Genomic DNA, 14763 nt, shown 5'->3' with positions numbered 1-14763 from the left:
CCCCTCGCTCTCTCTCCCTCTCTTCCCCTCGCTCTCTCTCCCTCTCTTCCCCTCGCTCTCTCTCTCCCTCTCTCTCGATTTCTCTCTTTCTCGAGGTGGTAGCGCTGCCGGACGAGGCTGTGCGACTGATTGTCTATAGTAGGGGTGTCAAACATACGGCCCGCGGGCCGGATCCGGCCCGCGAGATGATTTGATCAGGCCCGCGACATGTAGAGCATAAATCTCTGAGTATGTCAAAAAAAAAAGTAAGCCTCTAGCCATTGTGTTCAGATGTAAAAATGTATTCACTCAACTCTATTTGAGTCATTGTTAATGAATGTGAAATGCATTTTATTTCAATTCCATTGGCCTATCTGTGAATAAATGTGTTGTGCTAATATAGATCTTTGTGGTCCGTGATTATGTAGGCTACACATGTAGGCTGAATGATAAAGCATAGTACTGAAAAACAAAGCTAAAGATTTGGAGTTGACGTAGGTTATTTTGCCATTATTTTACTGGTCCGGCCCACTTGAGATCAGATGGGCTGTATGAGGCCCATGAACCAAAATGAGTTTGACACCCCTGGCTCTATACAGATGTCTGATTGTCTATCAGACTGATTGTCTGATGGTCTTCTAACCCTAGCAAGACCGTTTCGTGGAGCTAGCAAGGCGGTAACGTTTTTATATAACTTCACATAAATGTTTATACTATATGTTAATTCGGGTGGCACTCCGGCAGCCCATATGTTTATACTATGTTAACTCGGGTTTACCAGCAGCGGCCAGCGATGGTAGAAAATTATGAAAAATTGCTCTAAAAAGCTGCTTGTCCGGCAGAAAAGCTACCGGACAGATCTACTTGTCCTCCGTGGAAATGGACAAGTACGGACAAACGGATAGCCCTAGAAATGTTCGTTGGGATCGTTATGAAAGTTGCCACGAGATGGCGCGTACGTTTGAGTGTCTTAAGATTAAAGATGGAAGCTCCCATTGTACGTAGTATAGCAATAACTATTTGCAAGACAGAATAGGTAAGTACTCATCCATTTACCTACGCAAGCCTACAGGCCGAAATAGAGAGCTGCCACCTGTAACTAATTAACGCAGGCAAAAACTACACCGTACTATCACCACCACATGCACTGGCGGTGGCCACTGGCAGTGGCATAAGTTACATATATGTAACATACTGACAGTACAGAATGCCATAGAAATTATTCGATTTAAGGAGCATAAACCTTCTTCAACCAAATTTAGCTTTTGAAATTTCATTGTGACATTGTAGCCTCATACATCCAGGCATGTATAGATTCTACTAGCAAACCCGGCAGTCAAATTCTTTCTAACAGTAAACAAATCCATGTTTAACTCTCCTCTTGAGGGTCAAAAGGTTATCCGACACTTATGTCAGCAGAAAGTACATTTCATGGTCCTTTCAATAAAGCCATAAAAATGCTAGGTCACCGCTGAAACAAAAAAGTTTTTCAATCGCTCCGTCAGACCAGACCATGTCCTCAGAAAATGTCTAAAATCTGCCCTGTGCCCATTGACCTTTGACCTGTGACCTCCAATTTCGGCACAGTGATGGCTTTTCCTACCATGATGCTATACACCGACTATCACGAGCCTAGGTCGAGCCGTTTAAATTTGTGCCGCAATTCTGCATTTCCTCCCTATACCTTAAGTTAAGGATGGAATGTTCCCCCTTCTTTTACACCTCTTGACCTTTGACCTCCAGCTTCGACATCCCAACTCGTTTTGACGATCCCCCCAAACGTCCCGAATATCGTGACCGTACGTCGAGCCGTTTAGATTTGTGTCCAACTGATGACGGACGCACGCACGCACGCACGATCATGCGATTCTACAAGCTGCATCTGACTATGTCAGATGAGCTAAAAATTCAGCCAGCCACGATTTTACCAGATCATTAGTATACTTACATTGTTTCAAACAACAAATTTTTTAAGAGTAGCCTGACTAGATGCACATTCATTCTAGGATGTTTCGATAACCTCTCCAGACAGTTTACGCTGCTACCTGCCCACGATTCTGCACACACCTGTAGTTACGAAGACTGCGTTTGCTGGTAGGTAATCTGGCTAACGATGCCAGCAAATCCTCCAGAATCAATTGCCTGTGCTTCTCATACTTGGCAAAAATCTGTGAAACGAAAGAACAACAGAGTGAATACACTGCACTCTAGTCGATGGCAGCCCAAGCACGTAAAAATGCTGCTCATCATGACTCCTTCCTTACTGTGCTTCGTTGATAACGTAGATCGTTAATAATTGCCACTCGTTAAACCTTTACCTGGTGATATTCACCGGCTTACCTGACCTAGGTACGACGAGAGGCAAAGAAACAATGACAGCGCGCGGCGTACGTACGTTTGTGATTAATCTCAATGCGTTCAGCTGCAGTTCGCTGATATTTTCAACGAAGAAAGTCGTCGTTCCTAGATAGGACAGCTGCAATGCAATGTTGTCAAGTGTTATTTATGACCAGTTGCTCACCAATCGTACTGGGACTCTGGAAAAGTGCCAGAACTTTAAGCGAAACCAGTAAGATATCAGATGTACTTAAGAGATTGAATACGAAATAATCAGTAATGTTCATCATGCACATGGATATGCTCATGAGGAGCTGAGAGGACAGGCGTACACGCACAAACCTGCAACACGGTCGTGTCCGTGAGCGTCTGCATTTCCACGAGGTCAGCGAACAGGCCGACGAGGTCGACGCACTTGTTATACAACGTGATGATGGGTCGCGACGTCACCGCGTGCGCTCGACTCCGCTTCATCTTGTTGCTGGTGGCGAGTGCCTCTGCCGGGGTTAACGATGACGAGTATTAACGAAGAAAACTAGCTCGTCTTACTGGAGTTATACTCAACAGCGCCTCTACCGGGGTTAACGACGAGTATTAACAAAGAAAACTAGCTTGTCTTACTCAAGAGTTATACTTAGATAACCGTTACTAGTTAACAAAGAACATGTAAATGAAATAACATTGCCACCTTTTCCTGCACGTAACCAAAATAGCATTAACAGCTTTTCAATATATTTTCCATGAAATATATTCCATGAGTCCATGGGGCCAAGAGTTTACTATAATTTTAAACGAGAACCCAATTTTTACAGTGACGATACGTACAGGCTATACAAAACATAAAAAACTGATAAACAAACATCCTTCAATAGTTGTTACAATATGGTTATAATTATAATTAATTATTAATTATTTTAACTATTTATTTTCATAGGCACATACCTTTGGAATCTGGTGCTACTTTGTACACAGGGTCGTATGCACCGTATACAGTGTTCTGCAGATGGAACTTGGCAAAAGCTATTGACCCCTCTATCACGTCTTCTATGTACACCTGAAAGAAATGGCTTCTTGTTTATCCAATAACTCACGAGTGACACTGATCACGATAAAGTATAATAAGTGAGAATGCTCATAATAGGAGCCCATAATTGAAGTGTTCCAGCCACCGGCCGACAATAACTCCGCAAAACTTACCTCTATCCACATATTGTTTCACAGACAATATGCATCACAATTACGGTCGTTAGCAAGAGACACACTAGTGAAGGAGCCTCGCATGCTTGCCTAGCAGCAGACCTTACTACTAATTCATGTAATCGTCTTCTTTCCTAGAGGAGCATACGACTAGGGATTTACCTGCTTAGGCATTTTGTGTGACGTCATGATGTAGAGAGCGGTTAAGGCAGCGTCCTGACTGCGCATTACTCTGTCTATGATAATCTCCTGCCACATCATCGCCTCCTGTTCATCATCATGCTGAAGAAACAATCAGTGGACCATCAAGATCCGTGCAGAATTTAAAACCACCTTCGTGTGATAAGAGACCAGTAACAGTATATATAGTATGAGAAGCTACCCATAAAACATATACTGCAAAAACTAATTCACTGCAATAACTAGCAGCGATATAGAAAAATGATGGCAAATTTGTTATGACGTCGTGGTATGATGCATCAACACTGCAGCTTATCTCCAACTCGCCGATTCTTCTCATTAGGCTTCTTAATTCAGGGATGGGAATGACAATTTGTGTTTTCAGCTGAAAATAGCCGGGGTCCAGTGGGGGAGGGGGCGGTCAGGTCCAGGGCGAAGCCTGGTCAGGGGGTTCAGGAAGTTTTTGAATTTTCACAACTTACAAGGCATAAAATTGTATTAGGAGACACATACAGAACAGAATTGTTACAGAATATATTACAGTACACTGCAGGGAGTATATCTTGCACTGTCATTATCACAACACCAGAATTAATAATCAATACAAAAATTTACTTACATTCTGCAAACAAAATTATTTTAATGTACACTTCCACACTGTCCCAAAGGCTAACCTTTATATAATATAAGATGTTCATTCTCCAGGCAGATTCAAATTTGTTTCTGGTCACTACAGTAGATATTTTACCATATTGAACAACTTTAGCGGCTTGTCCTGCTGCCAAGGCAAGTCTGTGAGCCCCACAGTGATCATCAGGAAAGGAAACGCTTTATTTGCTACGCCAAAGGTTGCCCAAAAATCCTCCCTTGCGCGCACGATATAATATTCCTAACACCCTAGGAGCTAGGGCGCGATCGCGCGACATTAATTTTTTTATCGTTTTCAAAGGTCACCGAAAAAGGCATGCAGCTCGCGACACCACCTTTTATGGTTATGTATATATGTATTATAAACAGAACTTCGTTGGAGAGAAGTGAAACAGTTCGTACCTACGTTTCCTACCACGTGAAACAGTCGCAGAGCCTGGGCCGGCTACTTCATAAAACGAGCCTCAAGGCCACGCGTGACGCGGCGGCTTTTGATGTACACGATCGATCGATCGCGTACTATATACGGCCTGCGTAGCACGCGCGGCACACATACACACACACTTGCAGCGTCAAATAAACGCGCACACTGGCCAACGTCTGACAATCTCAAACAGTGAACTAAGCCGTGTCTATATTGTAAAGCGAACTATATTACAATGTTATTAAATGAAGGTACTGTAGGACTGTAAAATGAAAATTTGTACATTCTAACCCCCCCTAAAATTTTCTCTCAACGGATTTAGACGTTTCACAAAATCGACACTAGAACTGTGAAATCCGCGGATTTCCGCGGAAGATTCTCATCCCTGTTAATTAGACACTTCCAAGAAAAACATTGTACAATCATATAGTCTGTGGACGTATTAATAACTCACGATCTTTTCTACCATAAAATACAGCTGATTGCCCTGTACAATAAAGTCCATGCACGAGATCAGATGGTCATCATATTGCTTGATGATCGACATCACCACGGCGCGTAAGGGGGGGGGGGCGTGGTTTCTGCGCGGAGAGACAGAGCACGGTACATACGTCTCCCAGGTTCAGCAGGAGGCGCGATGCATCACGGATGTTCCTCTCCAGCACACCCAGCAGCTTCACCAGCTTGTCGGCAGGAATCTGAATGCCAATCAAACACACGCATATATTACTGTGCGCAAACATGATAGTTCGTCTGACAGACACCCGATCTTTTTACTCGATAATCATCGTCTCCCGCAGTGGTGGAACTGTTCGGCACGCAGTGTCTGAGAAAAATCTCTCTATATTTCTTCGTCACACACGAAGTCTTTTACTCGACAACCCAACTGTCCCTCGCCATTGTGGCCATTGGCATGCAGTGTCTGAGAAAAACTCTCTTCATATTTCCACTCCATCCCAAAAGGCAGTATTGACCACGCTAATCAGCAGAACAGGTTGCAGTAAGTGTAAGTGTGTGCATGCATGTGTGTGTGTGTGTCTACATACCTGGTCTAGGACGCCCATCGTTTTGAGTTTGGCAGCTTCGTGTACGAGATCGTGTAGCGTCTGCCGTGAGATCAGTGCCTCGGGCGGGCACTCCTCCCTATCGTCGTCGTCTGTGGTGGACAAGCAACAACGCTCTGCATTACAACGGCTACCAAGTGTTAGCCCTTCCTACTAGTTACTACCACGTGTAGATGGTGATACGTATTACAATTTACATGCAATAAAGATTTAATAATTATAAATGTTCCACTATGAGTTCTGTGCTGCAGTCACATTACAGACGACTTCAACAGAAAACAAGCTCCAAAAAATCACTGCCAACGCAAGTAGGGCGAACAAATGTGGTACTAGTGGTTGTTGGTTTATTAACAAGGGGTAAGAAATGGGCAGGGGTTACGGAGAGGTGAAGGGTGGCAACAAGCCCGGTACACACCTTGCTCTGCATTGAGGTCCAGTTCCTCCACACTCTCCAGCACAGTCTCTACAGCCCCACTGAATTTCCGGAAGGTGCCAGTTTCCATGAGCTCTGTAACAACAAAATAGATTTCATTATGTAATTTAAAGTGTTTTCTGCATGATGCTAGCAGAACTGCTGACACTATAATATATGAAGTGATGGCACTACACAGTACGTAGTGATTACAAAACAATTGATTGTAGTCGTTTGTTGTCAGAAGATATTCAGCAAAAAACAGTCTAGACTGAGAAATATCAAGACTACTTACCTTCCACTGTCAGGTTGCTCTCTTCTCGTCTCCTTCTATCTTTCTTCTTCTTCTTTTTCTTCCACGCTACTGAAATTATTTAAAGAACGGTTCTTGCATTTAATACTAAACTAGAGGGACATCTGTGTGAGGTCTTTACCTGCATAGCTTTTGTCTGGATGTGTGATACACATACCTTAGTAATGACGAGTATACCAGCTACCATCAAAAAAGTTATGTTTTGCCATCTAAATATTAACATGCATATCAATTTTTTCTCCTTTCCAGTGAGCAGTAGTCTGTGGCCTACAGGCAGCAGAGTTGGATTACAGCAGCTTCTCAAGGCTGATATGTTTCACTTACGATCGGATGGCGTTTCCGACCGACTATCCTGCCCACTGCTTTGATCTTCGTCAACGTGGTTAGACATTGAAAGCTGCCTCTTTCTCTTCTTCACCCTCTCACTGAGGGACATGAAAAAGTTTGGATTCTCCCACGGTGCCATCGGTGAGTCATCATCTACATACTTCCTCTTGTTCTTGTCTGCAGTGGAGAGGATTTAAACGAATATGTAAGACGTAGTTCCACAAAGCAGCAATATAAGAAATTTCTGTTTAAGCATAACCACAGAAATTACAAGAGGAATGTATGAGCACTATTCTTTCCCGTTTCTTAAACTAAAATTAATTGTAGTAATAAATTAAATCCAATAAAATTAACAATTAATAGCTTTCGACCACAGTGATTAAATGAATAGATTATTTCACTACGCCTTTATCACATTAAAACTTTGTGAATTTCAAGAGCAAAATCCCAAACTAAAAGTCAGTAAGATATTGCTATGCAGTTTAGACATTTAATTGCTTTACACCAGTGGTGATATGTTACCCCCTCCCCATTAAGAATCAATTAGATTTTGGTACACAAGCTATGTCACTCGTAATAAAATTGACAAAAAAATTGCCGAGGTCCATCTGAGATTGGAGGGAGCAGTCACCTTTCTTCTTCTTGACACCAATGGGTCCCCACTCGTCGTCGTCATCGTCATCCTGGTAAGCCAGCTTCATTCGTGAGCTGTGCTCCCTTTGCATACTATACAAGTCTCTGCGCTTATGGACATGCTTGCCCGTCAGTAACGACGCATTCTTTTCGGCAATAATTCTGTCCTGTAACGTTGCAAAGTCATCCTTGTCATTAGTTTCGTGGCGGGAACACAAGGTTCCTAACTCAATTGCTCCACAGCTACTGCAGACTTCAATCGCTTTTGAACTTCTATACATGCTATATTTCCAACTCGGCAAACTAACTATGGATGAGTATTGGATTATGAATATATTCAACCTACAACGAATCTTACCTCTTCTGTGAGAGGCTGCAGTATCACAACAGGTTCAGATCGCTTCTTCTGAAAAGTTGATACACAGACAAATATAAAAAATTCTTTCAGAATATGCCATGAGATATCTTTGTGACTCATACCTCAACTTGATAGCTTGACACAACGACTTAGATAGCACACCAGTCTTTTAATTTTCCAATTAACTAATTGAATTTGACGACTAATTATTGTAATCATCAAAATAATGATAGGGATGTTGTAGATCTATGACAATCAATGCATAAAAAATACTAAACACATGTAACCATAATTACAGGAATAGTAAGTATTGTTATCAGAAAAGAAATGCTCTCAAGGTTACCCTCACTGGTGTGGACTACCACTACAGTATTGGTGTGCCCTGGACACAGCACAGACAAACTTCTGACAAACACTGCCCCTCGCTACATAACTAACACCACCCCAACAGCCTACCTCCTCGGCTTGGGCATCTATCACAACCATAGAGTCGGAACCTGACAATCGTTTCTTTGGTGGCGCCTTGTCGAACGTGAAGTCCGCAGAGAGGATGTCGGCGTCGCCGACGTCGCCGAGCTCCTCCATGCTCGGCACGAGCGGCGTTCGTCGCTTCGACCGCGTCGTGTCCTTGATGTACCACTCCGCGAGCACCTCCAGTTCGGACTTCTTCTTGCGCGACTGCTTGCGGATGGCCGCAGCGTGGCTGCCGCCGTGCTTCACGTCGTCCTTGTGCGACTGGTTGTGTCGCTGCTGCTGATGCTGATCGGCGGCGGTGCACGGGAAATCTCGTACGAGCGGGTCGAGCGGAATCGCTGTCGACGCGCAGTTGACGCCGCTGCTGCCGTCGACGCGGTTACAGACCGACGACGCATTCTCGCCGTCGTTAAGACGCGCGTGCTGCAGGCTCTGCTGCTGCTGCTGCTGCTGCGGCTGCTGGTGCGCCTGCACAGGCGAACTGTTCGTGTGCGTGAGACCGCCGTTGCGGGACACGGCTGGCGTCGTGGGACTCGGTGCGACGGGAGCTAACGCGGGAGACCGCCCTGAAGTCGAAAACGGAGCTGCGATGAATTCAGGAGCTTCGATCACCGAGTCAGTATTGGGAGGTATTGTAGAGAGGTACTGCGGGGTGGAGAGCAAGATATATCATAGAAGTAGAGGAACCGACAAGTCGTAAGATATAGAGATGTATATAGGTCATGCGAGATAGAGAGGTGGTGAGATCAGGGAGAGAGAGGGGTAGATAGGTCATGAGAGGTAGAGAGGTAGATAGGTCATGGGAAGTAGGAAGATAGAGTGGCCATGGTAGGTAGCGAGGTAGATAGGTCATGGTGAGTAGAGAGACAGAGCTCGTGCGAGCTGGAGTGGATGAGGTCGATGTCTGCTGTTAACATTGCGTTTAACTTATAGAATTAATTTTAAGCAGCAGGCGCAGATCTGTTATGACCACGGACGACACTTGTAAGTATGAAAAGCAAACATTTAACTACAGATTCATGCTAGCAGAGATATATACTAGATCTAAACGCCATGAATACATCTGGAATAGCAACAAAATAACTGATTGGGTTTGCCTACCTGCATCTAACTGACTGGCTAAGGTTTGCTACCTGCATCTAACTGACTGGCTGAGTTTTGCTACCTGCATCTAACTGACTGGCTGAGTTTTGTTACCTGCATCTAACCGACTGGCTGAGTTTTGCTACCTGCATCTAACTGACTGGCCGAGTTTTCCTACCTGCATCTAACTGACTGGCTGAGTTTTCCTACCTGCATCTAACTGACTGGCCGAGTTTTGCTACCTGCATCTAACTGACTGGCTGAGTTTTCCTACCTGCATCTAACTGACTGGCTGAGTTTTCCTACCTGCATCTAACTGATGTCGGCCGCTGTCGTTGTAGCCCATGGAAACCTGCGTGTTGATCTGGGATGCTGAGCCGGCAGCGTACGGCACGCTGCTGGGTGTCGTGGAGTGTGGGTAGGGCTGCTGCTGCGACCCGGGGAATGCATGCGGTGCAGCAGGCAGCGGAGACAGCCCACTTTGCAGAGGAGAATGATGCATCGGTGGCGTCACCACCTGACCGTTTACTGAACTTGGCGGAGTTGCTGAAAGCATCCATCAGGTCACACACGTAAAGTACTGCAGTCATATTACATATTCATATTCTCGTACTCATATTCATATTCGCATATTCATACACTCATATTCACTGCCAGCTACAGAAGCAATGATTCATATATTGCACAGAAATGGTTTTGATATATTGCATTTATTCCATTATGGAAGTTATTTACTCCATTATCTAAGATTCTAAGTGATGTCAACTACAATACCAAGGATCCCTGTATACACACACCTTGCGATGAAAAGTTTTGAAACTGCTGCTGCTGCTGGTACTTTGAATTGCTGCCAGCAGGGAATTGCTGCTGCTGCTGCTGCTGTTGTTGTTGCTGCTGTTGTTGCTGCTGCTGCAGCAGCTGTTGCTGCTGCTGAGGATAAGGAGCAGGAAATTGCTTGGCAGGAACTGTCTGGGCAGCGCGAGGACTGTTATTAGGCATTGTGTATGGTGACGAGGGCATGTAGCCAGGGCCTTGTTGAGCTGCTGGTACCGCCGGTGTGTTCGGCTGATGATAGCCTGGATATCGACTCGTCATACCTGCCAAAGAATCATCAAATGATGGAGAAAGCTTCACAACTATCGCAAAACTCATCGTTGCAATTTCTGTCAACTTTCAGAGCAGATAGAACCTCTGTGCATGCGACAGCTGGATACGTACCCATCTCCTGGCCGGGAGCTTGATGGTTCTGCTTAAGGATGTTTGGAGACTTGCCTAACACCACCTTGAGTAGTTCAGGAACAGTGCCCTCTATACAGTCCAAGGCCGATTCGTCTTTCATTTCACTGGAATAAATGAAAATGTAACGAAATGAAAATCACTGTGCCAGATCTGTCCAAACCAGTGATGATTTTCAATTTGGACAAGGTCATTTGAAAAATTTGGGCTGGAAATTTTTTCTATCCGTCGCTTCCTCCTACTTGCCACTGGCCTCATTTGTTTCTCACTGCACCAGCTTTTACCAGAACTTCATATAATACTGTTTACCACGAAATTATGGTACCATGGACCAAAACAACAAGGATCTCAAAATTATATATGAGATGCAGTGTCTAGCACTTTTACAAGACAACTCCTAGACAGTGTTAATTTAAAGTTGTAGCCAAATATTATTGTAGATACTCATGTTCTAAGATGTATTAACTTTACTACAAACACTTGTTGTCACGTAAGAAATGGCGGTAAGTGTCAAACGGTTGAGAGAACATGAGAAATTATTACAGCATCTGAACCTCACGATCAAATGTAACAGACAAAGGGTTCTTCCCATGTTGACTCCGTCTGGTATACCTTCAGATCTGGAATTTTTTTTTTGACTTTCCACAAATCGTCTGACATTTCGTAATGCCTAATCAACATGCCATAATTCCCAGCTGCGCTTACTTTTGACAATCCTAACTCAGTCATGCACTGTGTTTTCACAGCTTGATATATATGTATATATATATATATATATATATATATCCAAAGTAATGAGTTTACCTGTGTATATGGGCCACTTAATTGCCCAACATGCCTTCTGAAATTCCAAAGGAAACCCCTGTGACACACTTTGAGTACAGTTTCGTTATTAAAATACACGAGATGTTTTTAAAAAGATAAAAATGTGCAACAAATTTGAGGATTGAGAATTCTTGGCTCATAGTTTTTTTTTGCATACTCAAAAATGCACCCAAACTTGATGGAGTGAAACAACTGAATTACCACACCAATTATAACTGTACAGCAGGCCTGTGCAAGTGTGAAAGCAAACCTAGAACAAAAAGCCACTATTTATAGATTCATTAACTGCAGAAGTAACTTGGGTAGTAAATGGATTACACAGATTTTACAGTTTGCTAATGAATCAATAAACTTTGCTGCTGCTGCTGCTACTGTTATTGCTGCTGCTACTGTCACTGCTGCTGCTGCTGCTATTAATACGGCTACTACTGTTATTGCTGCTGCTACTGCTACTGCTGCTGCTACTGTTATTGCTGCTGCTGCTGCTACTGTTATTGCTGCTGCTACTGCTACTGCTACTGCTACTGCTGCTGCTGCTACTGTTATTTCTGCTGCTGCTGCTACTGTTATTGCTGCTACTGCTACTGCTGCTACTACTGTTATTGCTGCTGCTGCTGCTGCTGCTACTGTTATTGCTGCTGCTGCTGCTACTGTTATTGCTGCTGCTATTGCTACTGCTACAGCTACAGTTATTGCTGCTGCTCCGGCTACTGCTGTTGCTGCTGCTACTGTTACTGCTACAGCTACAGTTATTGCTGCTGCTCCGGCTACTGCTGTTGCTGCTGCTACTGTTACTGCTACAGCTACAGTTATTGCTGCGGCTACTGTTACTGCTACAGCTACAGTTATTGCTGCTGCTACTGTTACTGCTACAGCTACAGCTACGTAACAGTTATTGCTGCTGCTACTGTTATTGCTGCTGCTGCTGCTGCTGCTGCTGTCGCTGCTGCTGTTATTGCTGCTGCTACTACTGCTGCTGCTACTACTGCTACTGCTGCTGCTGCTACTACTGCTACTGCTGCTGCTGCTACTGTTACTGCTACAGCTACGTAACAGTTACTGCTGATGCTACTGTTACTGCTGCTACTACTGTTATTGCTGCTGCTGCTGTTACTGCTGCTATGGCTACTGCTGTTGCTGCTGCTATTGTTGCTAATGTTCCCACTACCATAACTATTACTCAAGGGAAACATGATTGAATATTGAAATTCATTGGTATACAATTTCCCTTGCTTTATGGTGCCATAGCAAAGACCAGGTTATGTCAAAACCATCTAAATAGAGGGTTGGAAGGGCAGTCTATTAGTCCGAAACTACCAGATTTACTCATGGATGAGTAGATTTCACTAACAACTAGTCCAATGGACTACCCGACTAGAGAGAGAGCGAGAGCGAGAGAGAGAGAGAGAGAGAGAGAGAGAGAGAGAGAGGGAGAGAGAAGTAGTATCAGCGTCAACTCAACATAGAACTGTCAGTTTTTGACTAACACAAACGAAAAGTGATAATTTAAATTGTTTCTGTTTCTTGCAAGTTGTTATAAGTTTATTTAAAATAAATACACGTTGATAAATAGCATGGATGCAGCGATGTTTGCTGCTTATGATATGAACAGAACTGTTATAATTTTGAACCAGTAGCAGAATTGCTCACTGACTAGTAGCAAAGTACAAAATATAGTGGTCCGTATGCCTACCAAACAAAGCAAGGTTAATTTCGCCAAGTTCTGGAAATATACATGTTAAACATCAAAAACACTCAACAGAGCTGACCTATATAACACCTTCTATGTCACACAGTCACTATAGCAGGCTAAAAAAAGTGCTTTTGCTCGCATGCTATGCCTGCACACTAACCACTGGCACAGGAAAAAAATTGTGAGGAAATCCGAATGCTTTAAAATTATATTTGTAAACTAGGATGATATCTACTGATAAATCAAACATTGAAACAGTTTCACTAGCTGCAGGTCCCAGTGACCCGCTACTTCACTCACTACTTGCAAGAAAGTTATAAGGCATTGATGCGTAAACAAAACAAATTTGACCCAATTCGATTATCTCGATTATATCAATTTGATGGGCTCGATTTCATTGCCAAGTCAATACTGAAACGAAACGTATCTCACTGGGTGACGGTCCATCGTACCATGCTCTGAAAGATTTCCGCCTCGCGTGGCTCACAGTGGCTCACAGTGGCTGTTACTCGGCACTTGACCCGTGTTATATCACACACGATGATCTCTTTCACTGTGAACCCACATCTAAGCAAAGACTACAGCCGTTTATATCAGTGCTGTGTTTGTCATGGTAGACAACGCTGCTCCTAACCCTTAGGCACAGCATCTAAACATTGACCTTTGACGTCCATGGTAAGCAAGGTGTTTGGCCAGTGACCATATATCCTGAACATAAACGCTGTATGTAAAGTCAGCTGGAGTTAGTTATACGCTATTGTTGAAGTAACGCACGTGAACGCGCACACACGAGGGCGCAGGGGGTAAAAGCTTCCGTACACCGCAATATTGTAGCAGTAACACTTGTAACGGTGTCTCTAGATACGGCTAAGTAAAATTGCCTCCTTTCAATTTTCTAGTCTTTTGCCCTTTGACTGCCTAAACCATCTTCTATCCACTAAAACAAAATGGAGAGAGAGCGAGAGAGAGAGGAAGGGAGGGAGGGAGGGAGGGAGGGAGGGAGAGAAAGAGAGCGAGAGAGAGAGAGAGAGAGACCAAGAGTGGAGTGGAAATTGAATATACAGCTAAAGTGTGAACTATGGAAGAGCCACTCAGTGCATCTCCAACATCTTGAACAAAGTTACAAGAAAAATGCTCCCACGCAAGTAGGTACACTATAGTAGGTAACTAGGTAACAACCGGCAACCCCAAAGATTTCTTCCTGCATTCATAATGAAACTAATTTGGAACAAAGCACAGGTAACCAATAGAAATGGTCATCTGAGCTATAATAACTGAATGTTAGTTATGAGAAAAAAAAAGACAAAATGTTCTGATCTTTTGTCCCTACCACTACTAGTCCCATACGGTGTCTTCCCATTTCGCCAGTTTCCCCATTTCGCCATTTGCCATTTCGCCAGTTTCCCATTTCCCCACTTCGCCATTTTCCCATTGGGGGCAGCCCCATAGAACGAAGGTCTGATAGACCGAATATTGCAAAGGGTTAGGGTTAGAGTTAGAGTTAGGGTTAGGGTTAGGGTTAGGGTTAGGGTTAGGGTTAGGGTTAGGGTTAGGGTTAGGGTTAGGGTTAGGGTTAGGGT

General features: G+C 43.8%; 1 protein-coding gene across 1 annotated transcript in view; it reads right to left on the bottom strand.

Annotated features, from left to right (window-relative positions):
• The window catches only part of LOC106812690 (nipped-B-like protein A), an 85810-nt gene that overhangs the window by 37073 nt on the left and 33974 nt on the right, over positions 1 to 14763 (bottom strand). Inside the window, exons 4-19 of the mRNA XM_014816627.1 lie at positions 10648 to 10772; positions 10227 to 10526; positions 9736 to 9975; positions 8329 to 8912; positions 7873 to 7920; positions 7513 to 7681; positions 6879 to 7058; positions 6537 to 6605; positions 6245 to 6337; positions 5812 to 5921; positions 5377 to 5463; positions 3676 to 3795; positions 3259 to 3370; positions 2659 to 2813; positions 2375 to 2455; positions 2047 to 2147 (exon numbers count right to left, since the gene is read on the bottom strand). Of these exons, the coding sequence (XP_014672113.1) occupies positions 2047 to 2147; positions 2375 to 2455; positions 2659 to 2813; positions 3259 to 3370; positions 3676 to 3795; positions 5377 to 5463; positions 5812 to 5921; positions 6245 to 6337; positions 6537 to 6605; positions 6879 to 7058; positions 7513 to 7681; positions 7873 to 7920; positions 8329 to 8912; positions 9736 to 9975; positions 10227 to 10526; positions 10648 to 10772 (2574 nt within the window). The remainder of the gene's footprint in view (positions 1 to 2046; positions 2148 to 2374; positions 2456 to 2658; positions 2814 to 3258; positions 3371 to 3675; positions 3796 to 5376; positions 5464 to 5811; positions 5922 to 6244; positions 6338 to 6536; positions 6606 to 6878; positions 7059 to 7512; positions 7682 to 7872; positions 7921 to 8328; positions 8913 to 9735; positions 9976 to 10226; positions 10527 to 10647; positions 10773 to 14763) is intronic.

Source organism: Priapulus caudatus, unplaced genomic scaffold, assembly GCF_000485595.1.
Source record: "Priapulus caudatus unplaced genomic scaffold, Priapulus_caudatus-5.0.1 Scaffold675, whole genome shotgun sequence".
In the NCBI taxonomy this organism is placed as follows: domain Eukaryota; kingdom Metazoa; phylum Priapulida; class Priapulimorpha; order Priapulimorphida; family Priapulidae; genus Priapulus; species Priapulus caudatus.
Note: the sequence above shows the minus strand (reverse complement) of the source record. Positions and strands in the feature narration are given on the sequence as shown.